Raw genomic sequence first — 19,058 nt, forward strand, 5'->3', positions numbered from 1 at the left:
GGGCTGTTCGAAGGATTGAAGCCCTGTGACCCCGCTAGGGTATTTTAGGAATTGCCCCGTTATTGCCCCGTTAGCGACCCGGAATGGCTTGTAATCCGGAAGCACCTTTAGACGGGCTTCATCGTCTCCGTACCTGGGCCTGCTTCAAGAATAAGACCCTGTAGTCTGTCTCCAAATTCTGGGGGGCTCCCAAGAAGACCCATCTCAAAGAATGCAAACGGTGCGCAGACAAGGGACTGTTCAAAAGGCTTCGGGTTGCGATTCTTCAGCATACGCCTTCCGAGCGTGGTCTGGAATGTTTGCAAGAAGCAGGCCCCTTGCAGAGGTGAGAGCATGTCTGAGCACGTACAGAGAGACATTCAACCGTGAATAACCAAGTCTAGGAGCGGGGATAAGGCTTTGCTACAATCCTGTGCTAATAGGTAATTTAAAACAAAACAACAACAGCAACAACCCCAAACCCCTGGACTTATCTCCCTGGAATTTTATCAGAAACCTGAACATGTTCTGCGGAACGGTTCCCTTCGCAGCTCCTTGGAAGAATGGGCGTCATTTTGCCCTTTTCACCACTGCTTGAGCATACCTGATCTGGATGAACAAGAGTGGCTGAAAAACAGCCGTGCATTTTGCCACTTGTCCGTCGCAGCGGGGCGGGGAGGGGGGTCCAGTCCCGCTGAACCCTGAAAACACCCTGCCCGATTCCCAGGGCTTGTCTCCCAGCAGCGGCCACGGCCCAGATTCCCCTTGATTCCCAGTCAGAAACCGAAAGAGTCTTGTCCCGGGAAGCCTCTCCCGAACTCCTTTTGCAGGTGCTCCCCACTTCCTGACAACCGGCCATTTAAGGGGTTGGTGATCTTCACACTCTGTAAATAATCCCCTTTTGAGGCTGTGTGTTTCTCACCTGCAAAATACACCAGAGTTCCCAAATGTTCTAGATTCACTGACCTTTAAAGCCATCTTTTCACATCTCAAATTTTCTTCTCTCTGTATTTTCTAACTAAAGACCAAGCAGGATAAAGTTTGCTTTCAGCTGGCTGGCCCTTTCCAGTTGGGCTGCTTGCTCTCTCCCCTCTCTGCCTCTCTCTCTTTTTTTTTTAAGGAACTGTGATAAAAAGCAGAGATAAGTCCAGGACTGTTTTGTGTAGGATTTGATATCTGCGTTATCTATCTCCCTTTTTCACTCTCTGAGCAGCTCTGTTGTTTTTTACTCTTATCTCACTCCACCAAAATGCCAAGAACAGAAAACACACAAACCCCAGTGCCTTGATAATTCATGGAACTGGTGATAAAACGTTACCATTAAATTAAAATTGCACGTTTTTTCCCCCTCTCTTTTTGCAAATGAAGTCAAAACAACCTGGGGAACGGGAAAACACATGCGCACATACACGCGGAAGGGGGCCCCCCCTCTCCCATAACAAAATAGCTGACTTCATTTATTTTGGGGGTCATGTAATGAGATCTGGGGTGGGAAGATTGGACTCCTGTGTTTTTTCTACTCTAACCCCCCTTGGCCAAAATGCTGAGCATTTTGGGAAGTTCCCTAATAGAATCATCAGAGAGCTGCAACTTTGCTCCGTGGGAGCCATTGTGAAAAGAAAACCGGGACTCGAAAGGAGCTTTTTGTGCATCTCGGAGTGGCTGTTTTCCTGCAGTGTGTGTAAATATGTGATTTTTGAAAGCTGAGCCCCTCCTTTCTTCGAGGGCACGTTCTGCAGCAGCGGGAAGCGTGCCGGGGTACACGGGCCTGTCCACCACAGAGGTCGGTTTCCAGAACTGAGAGCTCTGGGAGGCCCTGCTCTGCCGCCACCCAAATTTCAGGCAAGAGCAAAATGGCCACAGCCCAGGTGCTTGGGAGGCGGAGACTGCCTCGGATTGGCAGGGCTGAGCGCCCGTCAAGGGGCTGGGGGGCCATGGCAAGATCCCCCCAGACAAGGTGGTGGCAGGCCCTCCGCCACACAGGTGCGGTCAGCAGCGATGTTGCTGCCCGCACGGCGTTTTCCCAATGTCTCCCTCTGCCTTTTCCAAAGGGTAGCGCGCTTGGCGTGATCCGCGGATTATTAATGCTGTGTAAACTTTGATCCTGGGCATTAAAATTTTTTTGGGGGGCGGCAATCTTGTTCTTGCCCTCAATCACCAGGAAGCGGCCAAGTCCTGGCTTAACTCAGCCTGTTTATTTGGTTTTGCTCTTTTCTCTGTGTCTTGGTTGTTTGAGTGGGTCTTTGACCGTGTCATGAATTTGGGCTGACTGGTCATCTCAGTTTTAGCGCTGGGTCTACTTTTCGGGCCAGCTAACTTTTTGTTCCTGTTACAGACGAGATATTACCTGGAAAATATGTTGTGTTTAGCCAGTTTGATGCAGAAACCCATGTGCTGAGCATCATTTCTTTTTAAAAATATGTCGAGGGCAGGAAGTTTATATTCCCTTCTCTACAACGGATGTGAAAGATTAAGCTGAACCTGACACACATGCACTTGGAAGAAAGCCCCACTGAATTCAATCTATAGGATTTTAGCCCCCCCCCCCCCATCTTGCTGGAGTATAATTTGCAATAATCTGCTATCCGTGAACTGAGGTGTTGCTTGACAACTCTAAAGCAAACTTCCCCAACCGTCGAAGGATGCCGAATAGGAAAGCCACGCTCTGGACGGGCCCTGCGGGGTCTCGGGAGCTGTGCACGGGTGGGTTTCGCTTTAAATCTTCGCACCCGTGGCGCTCGGCTGCACGGAAGCCCCCCTGAGAAGGCCTGTCTGAGGGGAAGGCAAGCAGGAGGGAGGCTCGGCTGAGTCCTCTCACGGCGTGGCTATGCGACACGCTGCTTCTGTGGGCTGCACTGATCTTTGCCTCCGCCACCCGAGGAAACCACAACGCACCAAGCAGCCGTGCTTGTGTGTGTGTGTCCGAGAACGGTTCCCTCTATGGAAAAGCCCTTTTTCAGGAGAGCTCCCGTTCTCCCGTCCCCCGACGTCACCGCCCTGTGATAAAGCCTGGCTCCGAGGTTGCATTTCAGGGCTGTGTTCACGCTGCCCCGGCAGATGTTCAGCACTTACGGCTTGCTCTTGAAAGGCCTACAGCTAAAACGTTGGGATTGCGTTTCTACACACACATTTTTAGAGACTGGGGTCTCTGTCGTGCCGCGGACAGACATGCCTCTTGCTGCCCAGTCAGGCTCTTTGCCCCTCCGGATTCCTATCTTACGCCTTAAGCTATCTTTAATTAAAACGTCGACGAATTAGGGGAAAAAAAACTGGGAGGCTCCAGCACTGTCTGTGTTTGGGATCTAGAGAGTGGCTTTGAGTTCTGGACCTTACGCTTCCCCTCTGTCTTGTACTTCAGTTCTTTGGCAAGGAAGTTTTCCTGGAGACTCACCATTTGCTTTCTGGGATTCTCGCCGTTGCAGGCTCAGGGCAGAGAAAAGAGGAGCCCCCAACCCAACCCAATGGCAGCCTTCTTGTGAGAGTGCCCCTCACGCTCTCCGGATGCGCCTGCAGACCCCAGAAAGGTTGGCAACCACGACCCCCGCAGCCCTTTCTAACCTGCCCTTTAGGGTGCAAATCCGTTCCAAGGGACAAGCAAAATAGGAGTGATTCCAGCTAACATTGGGCTTTTCCAGTCGAGTGCTCCAGATGTGTTGGACAGCAATGCCCATCCTTCCCAGCCAGCAAGCCATGCCCCTTCTCTCTGTACTGGGCAAGAGTGGAGCTGGTGCAGGTCCCAAACCTGCTCTCCACCTCTGGGACTCCTTGTCAGCCGGCCGGCCGAGATGCTGGGCGACCAGTGACCGCCAGACCCGATTCTTCTGCTCTGGGCCTTGGGATCGCCCTCGTCTTGGTCACAGCCACAGTCACCGGGTCGTCTTTTATCAGGAGTCCAAAGAGCAAGCCACCTTCACGCAGAGCGCGCCCTGCAGCCTGCCCCCGCTTCTCCTTGCGCCGGCTCCACGCGTCTCTCTGCCCCGACCTGCCGTCTCCCTTCGGTCACTTCCATGGCACAGATGGGAATGAAGCCACCCCAAAGGCCTTCCCGCACCTTGGAGGTCCAGCAGCTCCAGCGTATGCGGCGACCAGGAGGCTTAAAAGGCAGCATGGCCGGGCAGCTGCTCCCCGAGATCGGAGGCAGGAGGAATTTCCAGCCCTGCCTAGATTTTCGGGATCTGCAAAGCCAGGGCGGCATCGCACCGAGCCGGGACCCTTCCCTTCAGCCGCCCTGCCGCGGGCTGGCGACGCTCTCGCCCCGTCCCGGAGCAACTTCACGTGCTTTTCCCCTTTCGCGGGACTGCCGTGGCCCTGCGGAGCTTTTTGAATTGCAATGCAAGTGCCGAACTATTTCCGCCGCCACCGGCCCGGCCGTGGTTAGCTTCTTGCACACACAGGCCTGTTGAAATGCAATCTTTCCCCATCTATCTTTTTACATTTTAATTTTGTTTTTATGCCATTGGGCCGTGGCAAAAGGAGAGGACAGTGCATCTCTCTTTTCTTTCCCTCTCCCTTTCCCCATTCCAGACTCTCCTCTCTCCCACCCCTATCAGATGAAAGGCACCGCATTGCATTAAAAGTCGCCGGCTCCTCTTGCGAAGCAATCTCTTTCTATCCATCTGATGTGTCTGAGGACCAGGGATAGCTCTATTAGAATCTTTCCCTCTCTTAAAATCTATCAGTGCCTTATCGGCCCCATCTAAAACGTAAAGTCACTTCTTTGCTATTGCCCTCGTATTTTCTTTCTCATTATTTCTCCGTTTTCCTTCCCTCTCACTTCTCTCCTTTGCTGGATATGATGCAAGCGCACTCTCTCGCTCTCTCTCTCTCTCTCCCTCTCCCTCTCTCTCTCTCGCTCGCTATTAGTATTAGTAATCGCGTCCCCTGAAGTGAAACAATCTTTTGTAATCTATCAGTGGTTTATCGAGCCTATCTGAGAGCCGAGAATGGCCGGCCCCCGAGATGGCGCCATACTCGAGAACTGATAAAGTTACAGAGTTCAGTCCGTGATGAATGTTAAGTGACTGCACCCGCCTTCAATAGGATGTGGACTTGGCAGAGAGAAGAACTCTGTCTGAAACCAATCTGCCTGATAGCAGGCACAGAGCTGTTTTTTCTCAGGCGAAGGCGCTCCTCCCACCCCTCCGCCTTCCCTTCCCAGGAGGGCTGCGGAACCAGGCGGCGAGGGAGGGACACGCCGCCAACCCCAAAGATCAGAGCCCCGTTGGCCTCTGGGCGGCCATCTTGTGTCCTTGCCCTGCGCCTTTGCCAGCTTTCTCGCCTCCCGTGTGGAGCCAAGAATAACCGCGGATGAGCTTGGCTCGTCGCAGCTTCCCCGGCACGGGCTTGAGGGATGGGGCTGCAGATGTGTGGGCTCGAACTGGGGTTTTTCAGCGGGTGCCTGTACACAGACACCCGGGTCCATATTGTCGGTGGCACAGGGTACTGGAGGATGCCCCGGCTTCCTTTGGAAGGCGTCCTTTCCCAGCATTTCGAGGCAGAATGCCCTTGCTTTCATCAGGACACGTCCAGAAGATTTGACTTAATTTCTTTTATCTTTGAATGTTCTTTTATGTGCTGCGCTGTGCCCCATATTCCACAGTCCTAAAGGACCATATGATGCCTCACAAAAATAGCCCGTTTCCTTGTTGCTCCCTGTGAAGCGTGGAAGGAAGTTCTCTGGTGCATTGCACACGCTGGCAATGTGTGTGCATTCACAAGCGGGACACACTCAGTCACCTCTACCAACCGTAAACAATAGAGTGTTTAAAGGGTTGGGTCCGTTTCATGCCGCAAGGCCCACTGCACACGAAAGCGCCGAAGGCCCCCCTTTCACTTACTTAATATGCAAAACAAAGGCTGCATGGGTAAAAAATTAGTATGCCACTTTCCCCATAACTATGAATGCACAACTGCAACAGGGCCTCTTCTAATCTCGTTGTTGGAGGACAAGCTGCGGTGAATATAATTTATGGCGAGTGTTGATGGTGCATTGGACCGTCTTTGGCTGCTTCTCATGCTCCTGAGCCAAGGCGATGCACTAGCTGGAGAGCAGCCGCTCGCCCCCAGGTTGATGCGAACAGCCCTGCCGGGTTGGAACAAAGTCCTTCCAGCATAATGCTGTCTTTCCTATCTACACGTCCTGCAGGTAGGACATGAGTACAATAGCACCCTCCTACGCATGTTCCCCAGCAGCTGGAGTACATCAGCATGCCAGCTCTGAGAACGGGAAGTCCCGTGCAGCCATGAGGACTAGTAACCACTGATGCCTTCTCCACCATGCATGTGCGTAATCCCCTTGTACAAATTGACGGCCATCCCTCTTGGGGAAGCAGATGCCAGCACTTCATCCTGCGCAGGATTCCCATGTGCACCAGTTGCTGGGAACCTGGGGAGAGGGCGCTGTGGGTGCCCCTGGGCAAAGGGTCAGCGGAAAGCACGGCTCTTCCTCAGTCCTGACGTTTCGGCGAAGTTGCAGTTGCTTTTGTCGGCCCTGAATCTCTCACCTTTCTGCATTAGTCCTCCTGGTGTTACGAAAGAAGGAGAAAAAGCCGGCTTTGGAGGATGGGAGGACGGCTTTTCCGGCTGTCCCTCTGAGACAGTGTGTCGTTCACACTCGCAACCGCTGCGGCTCCTGCCCCACAGAGGCCTGGGGGCTGGTTCCCTGGAGATGCCCGCTAACACACATGGGAGCAGCATTCTCTGTAGAACAAGCCTTGGGAGAGGAAGAGTAGAGAATGTCGTCTTTGGACACCACATGGTTTGGGGAGGAAAACGGTGGGCCGCTTCGGAGATGTCTAGATCTGGGCCCGAATCTTTGTGTCAAACTTAAATTAAGCCAAGGAATTGGTAGAAGAAGTGGGGTGGGTGTTTTGCCACACTTTCGCCTCTATGCCGATGTCGCTCGTTAACGTTTCTGATCGCTGGCCAGGGGCTTGGTGGGAAAGGATAATGCAGAGAGGGGCATCTGTGTTGCCATAGAGACCCACGGGAAATCGCGCGGCATGGAGATTGCAGAGAGGGCAGTGGGAAAATCTTCCCGGCTTTGGGGCTGGGCGTTGGCTGCGCCGCATCCGCTGCTCCCACCAGGCTTGTCCGAATATTATCTTTAGACAAGTTGGAGAGACTGTGGAGATGGCGCGGAAAGAAGCAAGGGCTCGGAAGCAGCCCTGGCCCAGGCTCTTGAGGCGGGTCCTGGCCTGACTGGGAGACGATCTGTGAACTGCCTCTCACTCATGTCCCTTTCTGCTTCGCTTTCCTCCTCCTGGGAAAGCACAGAATTCTTCCCCGCCGTCATTTCCCCTCGCACTCTGCAGCTTGCGGAACGTCACGCAGAAGCCTGGGCCTCATGGCCTTCCGTTCGCAACCCTGTCTTACTTCCCCACTTCTGTTGTTTTATTTTCATATTTGCCCACCACTTCTCTCTCTTCCTCCCACCAGTTGCACTTATGAGGTTCTGGATTCCCCCCCCCCCTTCTACTGAAACAGTGGCGCCTAGGAGAGTAAGCTGCCCATATCGCTTTCCCTAACCAATTCGTGCTTTCGGGCCACCAGCGAGCACATTCCAGACAGTGCGAGGGCACCATCACAGGCCGATCTCAGAGGGAGCAAAGCCATTTTATTTATTTTCCGATTTATATCCTGCCTTTTTCCTACAAAGGGCTCAAGGCAGCTTACATCTCCTCCTCCGTCTTATCCCCACAACAACAACCCTGTGAGGTGGGTTGGGCTGAGAGTCTACGACTGGCCCAAAGTCACCCAGTTGGCTCCATGGCCGAGCGGGGACTCAAACCCGGGTCGCCTGAGTCCCTGTCCCACGTTCTTCACCACTGCACCACAAAATCATCCCAGCTCAAGCCCTTCCATGGCCTCCGCCTCTTTCCCCTGCCTGCTGGTCGTTTGATAGTTCCCCGGACTGCAGGGTCTGGCCCCATCTGAACGGCCGGCGTGCCTCTCCAAAGCTGGCCCTGAAAGCTTCAGGCTACAATCAGCTGGTGTTCTTTCTAATTTTGGCTACACCCCTTTAGCCTTTGGCCCACCCAGCCTTGGGATGTGGCCCGCCAAGAACTTCTCCAAAATTCAGCCCTCTGACAGAAGGAGGTTCCCGATCTCTGGCCTGGAAGAATAGAAATTGGCTCATGGTTGTCCTGACAGCGTCGCTTCTCTTAGCCCCGAGAAAGACAGAGTTCCTGCTCCGTTTTTCAGGTGCATAAAGCACAGCCTGCGCTCAGTTTTCCAGGAGATGCATTTGGATGTGCGATGTCTGTGAAGATAATCGCGTGTCCTGAAACTCTTCTAGTTCCTTGACCAAAGACACAATCTCACTCCTGTTTAGACAGAAAAACGGCCTTGTGGCAGTCCGGTGAAGCTGGACTGGGTGCCTTAAAGATGGCGGAAGGGAAAGTCTGAATTTCATAACGAATGTCGTCTGGGCCAAAGTTGCTTTCTTTTGACTGTTCCAAACCCACTTCCTGAAAATTTTATGGCGCGATCCCCAATTTCTGGTCATGTTAGGAAGGGGGGAAAGCATCTTGCTGTTCTTAGCTATACGCGAGAGCGGCACAGTCTTCAAGGGGAAGGGAAAGCCACTGCGGGCAGAAGATGTCTGATAGAAGGCCCACAAGGATGCCGGAGTAGTTTGCTATCTGTGTCTCGCGTCTGGCCAAGGGCTCGTCTTGCGCTGCTTATCGGCTCAACATCCTCTTGTGGTGCGCACCACTATTATATGTTCATTTGCCCCTCTTCCCCAGCACAGATAGGAGCTTGTCCCTGCCGTGTCGCATGGTATTACTGTCCCTTCCCGAGCGAGAGTCTGTGTCCAGCCAGTTGGTCGTGCACTGGGCAACTTTGGGATGAGCGGTCTGGATGGCTTTAAGCTTAGGACTTATTTCTGCAGAAAGCTCTGTTTTTGTGGAATCGCGGCCATTTCTGTCAAACGTGGAGCAAGGTCCCCTGGCTCAGGGCAGGGCAGTTGCCCTGTGGATCTCTCTTCTGTCCCATCCTCACATTACTGGCAGAGCAAGGGTTTGGGGGATTGTGGCTGGCCGGGTGCAAGTTGAGCACCGGTGAGCACAGCCTGTTTGCTTCTTGGCTGATCCAGCAGCCAAGCCAGCGAAGAATGCTTTCTCGAGCACTGAGCCATCTGAGCCACGGATCTCCAGCTGTCCTTCCAGCCAGGATCACAAGCCAGGGATCAGGCTTCTCTGTAGATCCTGGCTTCTTTGGCAGTCCGTCGCGATCGCCACGCTTTCCCAACCTGGTGCCCTCTTCTCGCCTGTGAGGTGGGATAGGCTGAGACCCCGAGGGAGTCGTGCGCCTGGCCTTGGCTCCGACTCTGTATCGATGGCTTCCCTCCTAGTCCCAATACTCCTCATCTGGTAATTGGATTAAAACCACTCTGCATGAAACCAGCCGCCTGGGCAGAATTTGAACCCAGAGCATGGCTCTCTGCCCCCCAGGGCAGCCACACAAGGACTCTGGCCTGCTTCGCGCTCCGCGCCACCCCTTCCTCTGCCTCTTCTTCCCTCTGTGCAGAGCGCGAAAGCATCCCCTCTCTATATTTTTTTAAACCCTTTTTATTGTCTGGTGGGAATGACCTCGGCTGACTGTAGGGAAGCCAGCCTTCTCCCCAGGGACGTGGCTTTATCTCGTGGGGGTGGTGTTTCTGTCCCGACCTGCTATCTTTCCCGCACAGCCCAGCCGTGTTGTGTTCCTTGCGTTCCTGCCTGGAGAGCTGCAGGGTCCCTCGCAGGAAGCACCAGCAAGGGGCCGGCCCATCCAGACATGTCCCACCAGTTTATCTTTCGGGTGGGGGGAAGCTTTGCCGGCAAGCAAGGCCCCCACCCCAGCACGCAGCACTGGGCATCGGCTGTTCCAGAGAGCTTGGTGTTTGCCGGCTCCTCTGCTTGCTCCCTCCCCCCCCCCCCCCCCCCCCCCCCCCCCCCCGCGGCCTCCCTCTGCAGCTTGATGGGTATGTAGAGGGAGGAGGGGCAGGCGGGGGGGGGCAGAGAAGCTGTCATTTGTGCTGCTGAATCGCTGCCTCCCCTGATCTCCAAGCTGGTGGGAAAGTTTGAATCTGTTGCTATTTTCTAGCCGTTATCGCAACTTCTTATCACTGAGCTCTTGTCTACATGCCTGCTCTCGGAGAGTCCAGGGTCTCTCTCTTGGCAGCCTGGAAAAAAAATCTCCTCTCTATATATAGATAGATAGATTTTTTTTTTTTAATTTACTGGATAAATGAGAAGGATCAAGAAAAGGTTTATTGCTCAGATGCTGCTAGAAGTTTAATTTGAGCGAAATGATCAAATAATTACGCGGCGGATGGTGATTTGCAATGACCCGGTCCCCCTGCACTTCCTGAAGCAAATGTTTCATGGGCCTTGGTTGTCAGCATCTTATCCATGCGCTGGCGTTGTTCGCAGAAGGGCACTTTATTTGCCTGAATAACTCGGGGATTCGGAGCCCGCCGCTCGCCGGAAGGTTCATTTGGCACGCGGGAAGCGCGCTGGCCTGGTGTGTTTATTGCTGCAAGGTGCAGAGTTAAAAAATAGCCTGGAGAGGCTTTCCAGATGGTTTCCAGAGAGATGGCAGGATTGGGAAGCTTCGAGCAGGGTTTCTGCTCTGAAAGGTGGCCATGAAATGTTTTAAAGCTCTTGGCCCCCCAAATAGTATCCAGCAGTGACGGCAATCGGGCGCAGCTCGAAGGGCTGGCGGTGGGGCGTGAAGGGGTCTGCCAGCCCCTAGTTTCTCGTTTCACAGGGGAGCAGAAGAGCTGTTGCTGATTGGAGTGGGATCCAGATGTGCTTCTTGAGGAAGCACATCTGTCCCACATTGCTCAGCACTCTGCTGCACCGGTCCCTGGGGAGACGCCACTCTCCCTGGGAAACAGGCCGTTGCGGCCGGGTGGCGCTTTTGTGATATTGGCGCACCGGTGTGATGGGCGCCTCCCTGTGCTGCTGGGGAAGATGGGCCATGCAGCTCGTGCCTTCGCCATTTGGCCACTGCCCAGACTGGAGCACAGGATCCAGGGTCCCCATGTGGTGCCAGTGTGGAACCGACAGGGCGCTTCGTCATCGGAGGCGTGTGGTCCATCGCTCCCAGCTCCCACCTTTGCCGGCTGCTTCTTCCGGTGCTCCCACACGTCTGCGCGAAGCCGCCCTGCCCTTCCCACACCGAGGGAGCGGCGCTCAGCCACTGGGCTGCGGGGAGGCCGATGTCTCCCGCCGTCTGGGACCCTGGACCTGCTTGTGCAAGGTTGCCCTGGTGCGACAAATGAGATAAAGGTCATAATTTTCTCCGCTGACAGGATACGTGTCCACTGCCCTGGTCAGTCAGACGGCAGAGACAGATAAACAGCGCGAGCTGCATTTTGGGGCTATGCAGTCACAAAGCAACCTGCAAAGCAGAGCCAGGGAAAATTTAGAGATATATAATAGACGCTCGAACGAGCATGCAGGTCGCATTCAGGAGCCGTTCTGTAAATGTGTCTGTGCAGTGTGGTCTTGGTTAAAGGCAGAGGAAGAATTGCATGTCCATACAGACGAAGCAAGGTTCGCCTTGCAGCAGGCGCCACATTTTGAGGGCCACCACCGAGAAAGCCCTCGCCCTTGTGCATGTCAGCCTAGCTGATCTCAATAACGTGCATGTGCGCACACAGACAACCCCCTACAAAAACTGAACCTGGCAAACAGGTCCGCTTCCTCGCTTCCACAGAGGGAATACCTGTCCTAGATGGTGCCCCTTTTGACACATACATGCATCATCTGATGACAGAGAAGGTGTGCTTCTCATTCAAAGATGAATCTCTTTATGCAAAGCGAGCCAATTAACATCCACAGCTCACGCGATTCACCAGCCAAGAATTCCTTAAGGAGAATTCCTCACGCAATACCTGGCATTTGCATTGGGTGTTTTACATCTTCCGAGTGATCCTGTTGGTTAAGCCCTGTAAGTCCTGATTGCTGCTCCCATGCTGCCGATAAACAAACGTATTTGTTTCCCAGACTTGTATATTCACTTCTTCGTAAGACTGCAGGCACTGCACAATATTAAGGCGCTATAAGGATATTTTATTTTAAAAATCAATAAAAAGCAATATTAGGGTTGCAGATATTTCAAAAGCAGCTGAAAGCCCAGTCAACAGATCGAAATGTTTAAAACTTCAGGCTGGCTCCAAAAGGCTGGAGAGGTCATTTTGGGAAAACCTTCGGGGCTGCAAGGATGACCCGTCCTTGAGGAAAGGATTCCGTGACGAAAACTGCCCTCTCTCCTCTTGCCACCCACCTTCGGTCTCCCCTCCATCAGAGGAATAAAGAGGATCTTAGGAAGCTGCCCAGTACTGACTCAGAGGCTCAGGACACTGGACACTGGCAGGCAGCCGTGGCTTCCCAGGCCAGGACACTGGACACTGGCTGGCAGCCGTGGCTCCCCAGGGTCCTGGATAGGAGTGTTTTCCAGCCCTGCTGCAGGTTGAACCTGCAGCCTTTGGCATGCCAAGCCAGTCAGCCCTGACCCCACCATACAGGTGAGCTGATGCAGGAGCACATGCTCCACGGGACTGTCAGAGGCGAGCTTGCCCGCCGTCTCCCCCGTGCTCCTGGCTGGGCTTCCTGCTTTGCAGGCTGCACGCTTAGCTGCCAAGGGGATGCTCTGAAGGGACCATCCGGAAGAAGCCAGGGAAGCGCATCACGGATGGAGGAAATCCACCTGAGATGTGGCTTTAATTCTTGTCTGGGCTTTGCAACACGGCTGCACACGAGAACCGGAAAGCACGCTGGGCCACCATCGCGGGTGCACGGCCTCAGGGCGTCGCACGGCTGGCCTCTTGAGCCCCACTCCTGCAACGCCCTCATGATGGGGCCGCCGGATTTCAGGTGCTCTCCCCCCACCTCCCACAGGGCCATCTTATCATGGGATGGCAAGAGATGGGCTCTCCCAAGCCTCACTTTATCTCCGAGCCCCATGCGCGACCGTCTTCCTCTCAGCCCCCCAAACCACCATCTCAGGTGCACCCCATGGTTCTGGGGGGCAGGTGGAGCGCTTTCGTTTCAGAGTCTTGAAGCTTCCAAAAGGCAACGGGTTCTTTCTTAGGGCTGAGCCCCAAACTGGCCCTACCTGCCTGCCCCCCCTGGTCTCCCCGAGGTGGTAATTAGACGGATGGGGTAGCTGAAGAGCTACATATAAACGTGCCGTTCTCTTCAAAACGGCTATTTCAAGGAATTGTCAGGGAATTATCTTGGCTGTCTGGAGGCTGAACATGTTGAGAATGACAAGCCCACACGTTTGAGCATGTCACTCTCGCTGCTCATAATTCTGGACAGAAAGGGAGCTGATGATCCAAATTCCCTTTGTGTGGGTCTAAAAAGAGACAGCAGCCAAGCCAAGATCCAAGCTGACTTCTGGGTTTTGCCACACTGGAACCGTTCTTTCTGGCCAGCGGGAGGATGTGGATTAAAAGCGTAGTCCCAGTGCATATTCTAGAGCCGAGGTTGGTTTTAATTTTTAAAGGAAGCATGCTTCTAGATCTCATGAGGTAAAATCGGGGATGAAAACAGGCCATTTTGGCTAAAAGTTAAAATGGGAAGGCGTTGGAGCGCGATCCCTGGTCATTCCTACATCCTGTACTTCCTGCGTTTGCAGAATTCCTTTCCTGTCTCTGTTATCCCTCAGCATTTTGTTGTCCTCGACTAATCTTTTGTGCGATGTATTTCATCTTTCTTCCTGTTTTATACCATTTCTGTGGCTATTTGAGAGGGAAAACAGAAAACGAACCAGGTAGTATGTGCTGGCTGAACAAGCTGAGGCACGCATCTGTAATTTGCATTGCTCACCCCAGTTTCGGAATCCTTGTGAAAAGGTGGCTTTTATTTTGCGGTCCACGATTGCTGATGCCCTGAGAATTTCTCTCAGGCTGATAGTGACGTGAGGCCTGGCAAGAAAGGCCGAGAGGGATGTGTTGAGAGGGAGGGGAGCGGGGGGAGCCCGGACTGAGCTTCCCCGGGGCTGACCAGCCCAAGCCTTGTCTGCGGGCCCGCAGGACACGGGCCTTGGGGGCCACCGAGCCACGTGGTCAAGCAGGGTCGGAGCCTGGCTCCAGGAGCAGCCTGAGCATCCTGAGGCCCGAGACCCAGAGCCAGGTGACCCAGGCCCGGGCAGGAAGGCCGGGAGGTGGGTGTCCAAGGCACCTGCCCAGATTAAAAGGCGAACTCCAAGACTGGCCCTTTGAGGCCCTGATGGACCGATGGGGCCCTTCGCGGAAACCAGCCGTGTTGGTGCCACAGCCAGTGCGGCTGGCCCTGGACAAGCCGTTCTGGTGGCCCCGATGCTTCGGCAACTCGGCACGTGCTTGGGGGGCTCTTGCCGGCAGCGGGCACACATGGAGGCTTCGCTGGCACACGTGCCCTGGCAAGCGCCAGCCCTTGAGTTCCACATCCCTATGTCATCCCCGTCCCATTCGTAACCCACCTTCCTTTGTCCTGCACGAAAAGTTTTCCTCTCTCTCCTTGATCGTCACAGCGATCGATCGATCGTGTGAAGTAGGCCGGGCCAAGAGGGAGTGACCCAAAGGCACGCAGGGAGTTTCCTGATGGAGTGGGGGCCAGGACACACATCTCCCGACGGCCACTCCAACCCTCTAACTACTATGCGATGCTGCTCTCAGCGGTTCTTTCTGGCAGAGGAGGCTGAAGCAAGCCCCCGGCCGCTGTTCCGCCTCTGGCCAGTGCATGGGTCAGGGTCAGGGCCCCGGTCTCCCCCTTGCTGTGCTGCTTATCCTGGGAGGAAGCCCAGGGTGGCCCCCTGGGGGGACTCGGCTTCCGGGCCCCGGGGACCAGGTGTGCGCCACTTCATGGTGCCTTGTTGTGCAGCTCTCCAGGCTCAAGAAGGAGCAACTGTGCTTAATTATTGGATGATAGCTGCTTTCCTGCAGATACAATCAGACCAAATGAGGACACATTGATCATGGGGGGGAAATGCGCTCAATAGTTTTCAGCAAAAGAGAAAAGCATCTGATATTTTTTGCAGACTTGGTGGGTGGGTGGGCGCCGATTGGATGGGGAACCAAAAATTGATCTCTTCTTCTGATCTCCTCCCCACCCCCACCCCCCACATGTCACAGCCTGTCCGATGTACCTTTGGGTCTGGGGACAATCTTATGGACTTCCTGTTGGGGTGCCCACTTGAAGGAGCAAGGAGAGGTGTCCTTAATAGTCAACATTTATGTGATTCTCTTATCGTCTGTTGTGCTTTAGGGTGGGGCATAGCTGTTTGCATCGGATGACAAGCTGTGTCACTGCTAATATGTCTCTGGGTGTTCTAATAAATGCCTTATTTATGAGCAGTAGCACATTAGCCTGACAACACTTTGGAAGGGAGCAAACTGGAAATCTCAGAGTCTTAGGAACGGACTAACTCCTCTTTGGACCTTGCCCGGTTAATTCGAGAAACTCCTTGCCACCAGAAGGGCTAGTGCAGAAAGATGTGGATGAGGGTCATTGGGTTTCTGTGTGCGTGTTAGCTGGGAATGCCACAGGGCAGCCACACAGAGGAGACTGCGATTGCCTGAAATGGTAAGCCACGGTTGATGTGAATCGTGGCTTGTTGCGTTACCCTGGATCATCCATTGACAGCAACTGGGTTTCCCTATTTCCATTTTGTCTCTTGCCCATTGTAGCAGCTTTCAGAGTGGTTTCATTTCTTAGGCTGTTCTTCTGGGCACCTGTACTTCGGGGCAGACAGCCATGCAAACCAGCAAGGGATAAGCGGCAATTCCGGGTTCAGACATCATAGCAAGCCATGGTTTAACTAAGCTGGACGTCATAAGCCAGCAACAAGCATGCGCGGCTTCTTCTCTGGCTCGTACCTGGTTAACCACGGTGGAACGGGTTGAAACGCAACAAGAAGCCAGATGTCCACGAACGTGCCAGCCGAGCAGCTGACGGGGTTGGGGGATTGACAAGTGGCCAGAACGGTGGGGTTTCTTCCATGGGCACCTCGTGGCTCCTCACCCGCATGGAACCTCCCTGCAGCCGCATCTTCCGCCGATCCCTCCTGGAGAAGGACGAGCCGTGCTTTTGATGTCGGGCCTTGATACAGGTCAGGCAATCGGTCCCCGCAGCCCCAAAATGTACCCAGGCGCAATTCTGGAGGTGGGGGGGAGTTCACAGCGACCTGACCCCTCTGAGCTGCCAAAGGACTGGGACAGCCCGGGGTCCTTCCTGAGCGTGGCACATGTCCCCTCGTGCAGAACCGCCCCCCCCCCCCACCAAAATGCACAGGGTGTGTGTTTGCCGTCAACGGACAGCTGTTTGGGTGCGTCTTCCTCACTCGTTCCTCTGCCCCCCTTCCCCTCCCCACACGCACCCCCCCATGCTTGTTCTCCTGGGGTGATAGAGGGGGTGGGAAGCGAGTTAAGCATCTGCACGGTTAACTCCGTCACATCGAGCAAGATTAGGGCAAGTTCTTCCTTGCAGTCGCCACAATTTAAAAAAGAAATCCATCCTTATTATCAAAAAACCGGGGGAGAGGGAGGGGGAGAGGAGGGGGCCCCCGTTAATCGTCTGAGCGGAGTCTCTGGGAAGTGAGTGTGTTTCTGGGCTCATCCCCTTCCTCTGTAGAGCAGCCTTCAGTAATTCAGTTTTAAAGCATGAAAAAAGGGAGTTGATGAAATTCCACTATCAGCACTGAACCAATATGCAAAATATCTCGCCGAAAATCAAATAGCTATTATGTTTTCATTTCCATTTCAGCGTATTTGCTTAATGAAGAATAGACAGATCAGGCCGACCGAGGGAGTCTGCGTGAGGTGATAAACTCCTCTAGGCTTCCAGCAATCCCACAAAATGACGCTCCAACTTGCTGCCTTGACTTCTCTCCCTCTCCCTCTCTCTCATCTTCTCCATCCCCCTCCGTCTCCTTTCTTTTCTCCCTCCTCAAGTCCTCCCTTTTCTGCCTTAAAAAAAGATAGCAGCACATTTAATTCGCACGGCTCAGCATGGGGAGACCAGACCGGTGGCCCAGAAACGGCCCATTTAGTCCGGTGCGCCATTCACGCAGCGGCCAGCCTGGGAAGCCACAACCCTGAGGCCCATGTTCCCCAGCATAGAGTGGGGAGCATAGGCACACAGCCCCGGAGCCCGGCAGTGACCCTCGGCTCCTAGCGCCAGGACGGTGTCCCGATTCGCATGCACGCATCCCGGTCGGCCGTGTGGAAGGCAGTTCTGCGGCTGAGCTGGGCCGCGGCTGGAGGAGCCCTCGCTCGGGCCTGCCCCACACCTCCCTCCATGGGGAGCCCCACAGCGCCATGGCGGAAGGAGCCCTGCTGCAGCAAGGGGCTTCTTTGCAAGCATCGGGGTTCTGCACGAGAGAGAGAGAGAGAGAGAGAGAGAGAGAGAGAGGTCTGCCTCGTTCCGCTTTTCCTGCGCCCTGCATGCTTTTTGCCCCCCTTTGGTTGTCATTTTCAAAACAAACCGAAAACCCCCAGGCGCTTTCGACTTCCCTCGCAGGCGCAGGCGGGAGAAGGTCCTCCAGGGGTCTGACGATCTGGGTCTGGGTGTAGCCCTTGCTCCGTGCTGTGCTGTGCTGCGTTGGCCTCTTTTTTTGAGGTGGAAGAGGGGAAAGTGGAGCCGACCTGCGACCTGCCCTGCGTCAGGGCGTGCCTGACCCTGACCTTGGCTGGAGTGAATAATTCCCACCCTTCTGAGCACCAGGTGGGGCCATTTGGCCCTCCAGCACTGAGGCCGCATCCAGCGATTTTGTGATAACATCTCTTCCCGTGCACCTGTCCAAGCCGAGCGGGGCAGATGGGGAAGGAAATCAGATGATCTAATTTTTCCCTGTGGAGGATGCGCTACCTATTCAGTTTAATGTACACCCAAGTTCTCCTTCTCCCAATCTCTGGAAGATGTGCTTAACCCATCAGGATCCCCAAATTAGAGCACCTGCTGCCCACGTAGTTTCGGTATTGTCTGCTTCTCCATAGGGACTAGAAACTTGCTTTTGGAAATGTAAATGAAAGCCACGTTTTGCCATTGGCTTACCCTCCAGCTGTGTGCTCGCAGTTCTGGGTACCACTGCAGAGGCCACCCCCATCCTCCCAGGGAACAGGCAGCAGGGGGCCGCTTCCTGCCTTGGCTAGGGGCCACATCATCCACAGCCTCCGAGGGCTGGGTAGGGGGCCGTGGCAGCCACGGAGGCCAGCGGAGCTTGCTTGCACCGTGCATTTCTACAGACCTCAGCCACTTTCTGTGACTCCAGGCATGTGTATTTACGCTGGGAGAACAAAGAGCCCCTTAATCTATACAAAGCAGACAACAATGAGCGTGAATAAAGAGGCTGCCGGAGAAGGGAAGGCAATTTATTCTAATTCTACTAATTTCAGTTCCAGCACAATTAAAAAGGCTCTGATAATATTCAGAAACAATTGCCGGCTAACAAATCGTTTCTCTCGCTGTAAATGAAACATCGTTAGGCTAATTTTTTCTTTCACGCCTTCACGGCTTTCGGGTTCTGATAAAGTTAACCCACGCCGTCCTCCTCCTCCTCCTCCTCCTCGGCGGTGTTCGCCCTCCCTCCCGTCTTCGCCTGGACAGGGCGAGCCCGGAGTGGCAGGGGCTCGGAGTGCGGGCGCACACGGAGCCAAGCCCCGGCCTTTCCTCCGGGCTGGATCGGGGCCCTCGCGAGGGGACCGTGAGCAGGGCCCGTCCTCCCCCCGGTGTCGTCGCCCCCATCCGCCTGCTCTGCGGTGTCAGGCCGGCTCTCCCGTCCCGTCGTTCGCGCAGGGGCAGGATCCAGTGTGTGGGGGATGCGCGAGCACACCGTTCCGCGTGCGCCCGCGTGAACTGGCGCAAGTCCCCCCCCCCCGCAGAGTGAGGCACGTGCCCCCCAGCCGTGTGCCCCGGAAGAAGCTGGCCCAACTCCTCGCCGCAACACCTAGCCGGGACCACAAGGAAGCTGGCCTCGGTGGCCACTCCCGGTGGAAAGCCGTGGCGCGTGGCAGGCCTGGGGGGCGGATGGAGGCACCGTGCCCTTGCAAGCAGGCGGGTGTGTGTGCAGGCGTGTGACGTGCGTCGCCGTCGCAGCACCGG

The 19,058-nt window shown here is 54.7% G+C and overlaps 1 protein-coding gene across 10 annotated transcripts in view; it reads left to right on the top strand.

The window, feature by feature from the left end:
• ZFPM1 (zinc finger protein, FOG family member 1) overlaps positions 1-19,058 on the top strand; it is an 83,684-nt gene that overhangs the window by 22,741 nt on the left and 41,885 nt on the right. The window contains exons 1-2 of one of the 10 annotated variants that reach the window (XM_044427641.1): positions 3,034-3,038; positions 10,339-10,343. The exons of 8 other annotated variants lie outside the window; for them this stretch is intronic. Coding sequence is in view for 1 of the 2 variants with exons in the window: in XM_044427639.1 (XP_044283574.1) it covers positions 16,050-16,068 (19 nt within the window). In the remaining variant the exon portion in view is untranslated. Of the gene's footprint in view, positions 1-3,033; positions 3,039-10,338; positions 10,344-15,803; positions 16,069-19,058 lie in introns of those variants that run through there. One more of the 10 variants, XM_044427639.1, reaches the window with a different exon arrangement.

This window comes from Varanus komodoensis, unplaced genomic scaffold (genome assembly GCF_004798865.1).
Source record: "Varanus komodoensis strain SLA01 unplaced genomic scaffold, ASM479886v1 scaffold19, whole genome shotgun sequence".
Taxonomy (NCBI): Eukaryota; Metazoa; Chordata; class Lepidosauria; order Squamata; family Varanidae; genus Varanus; species Varanus komodoensis.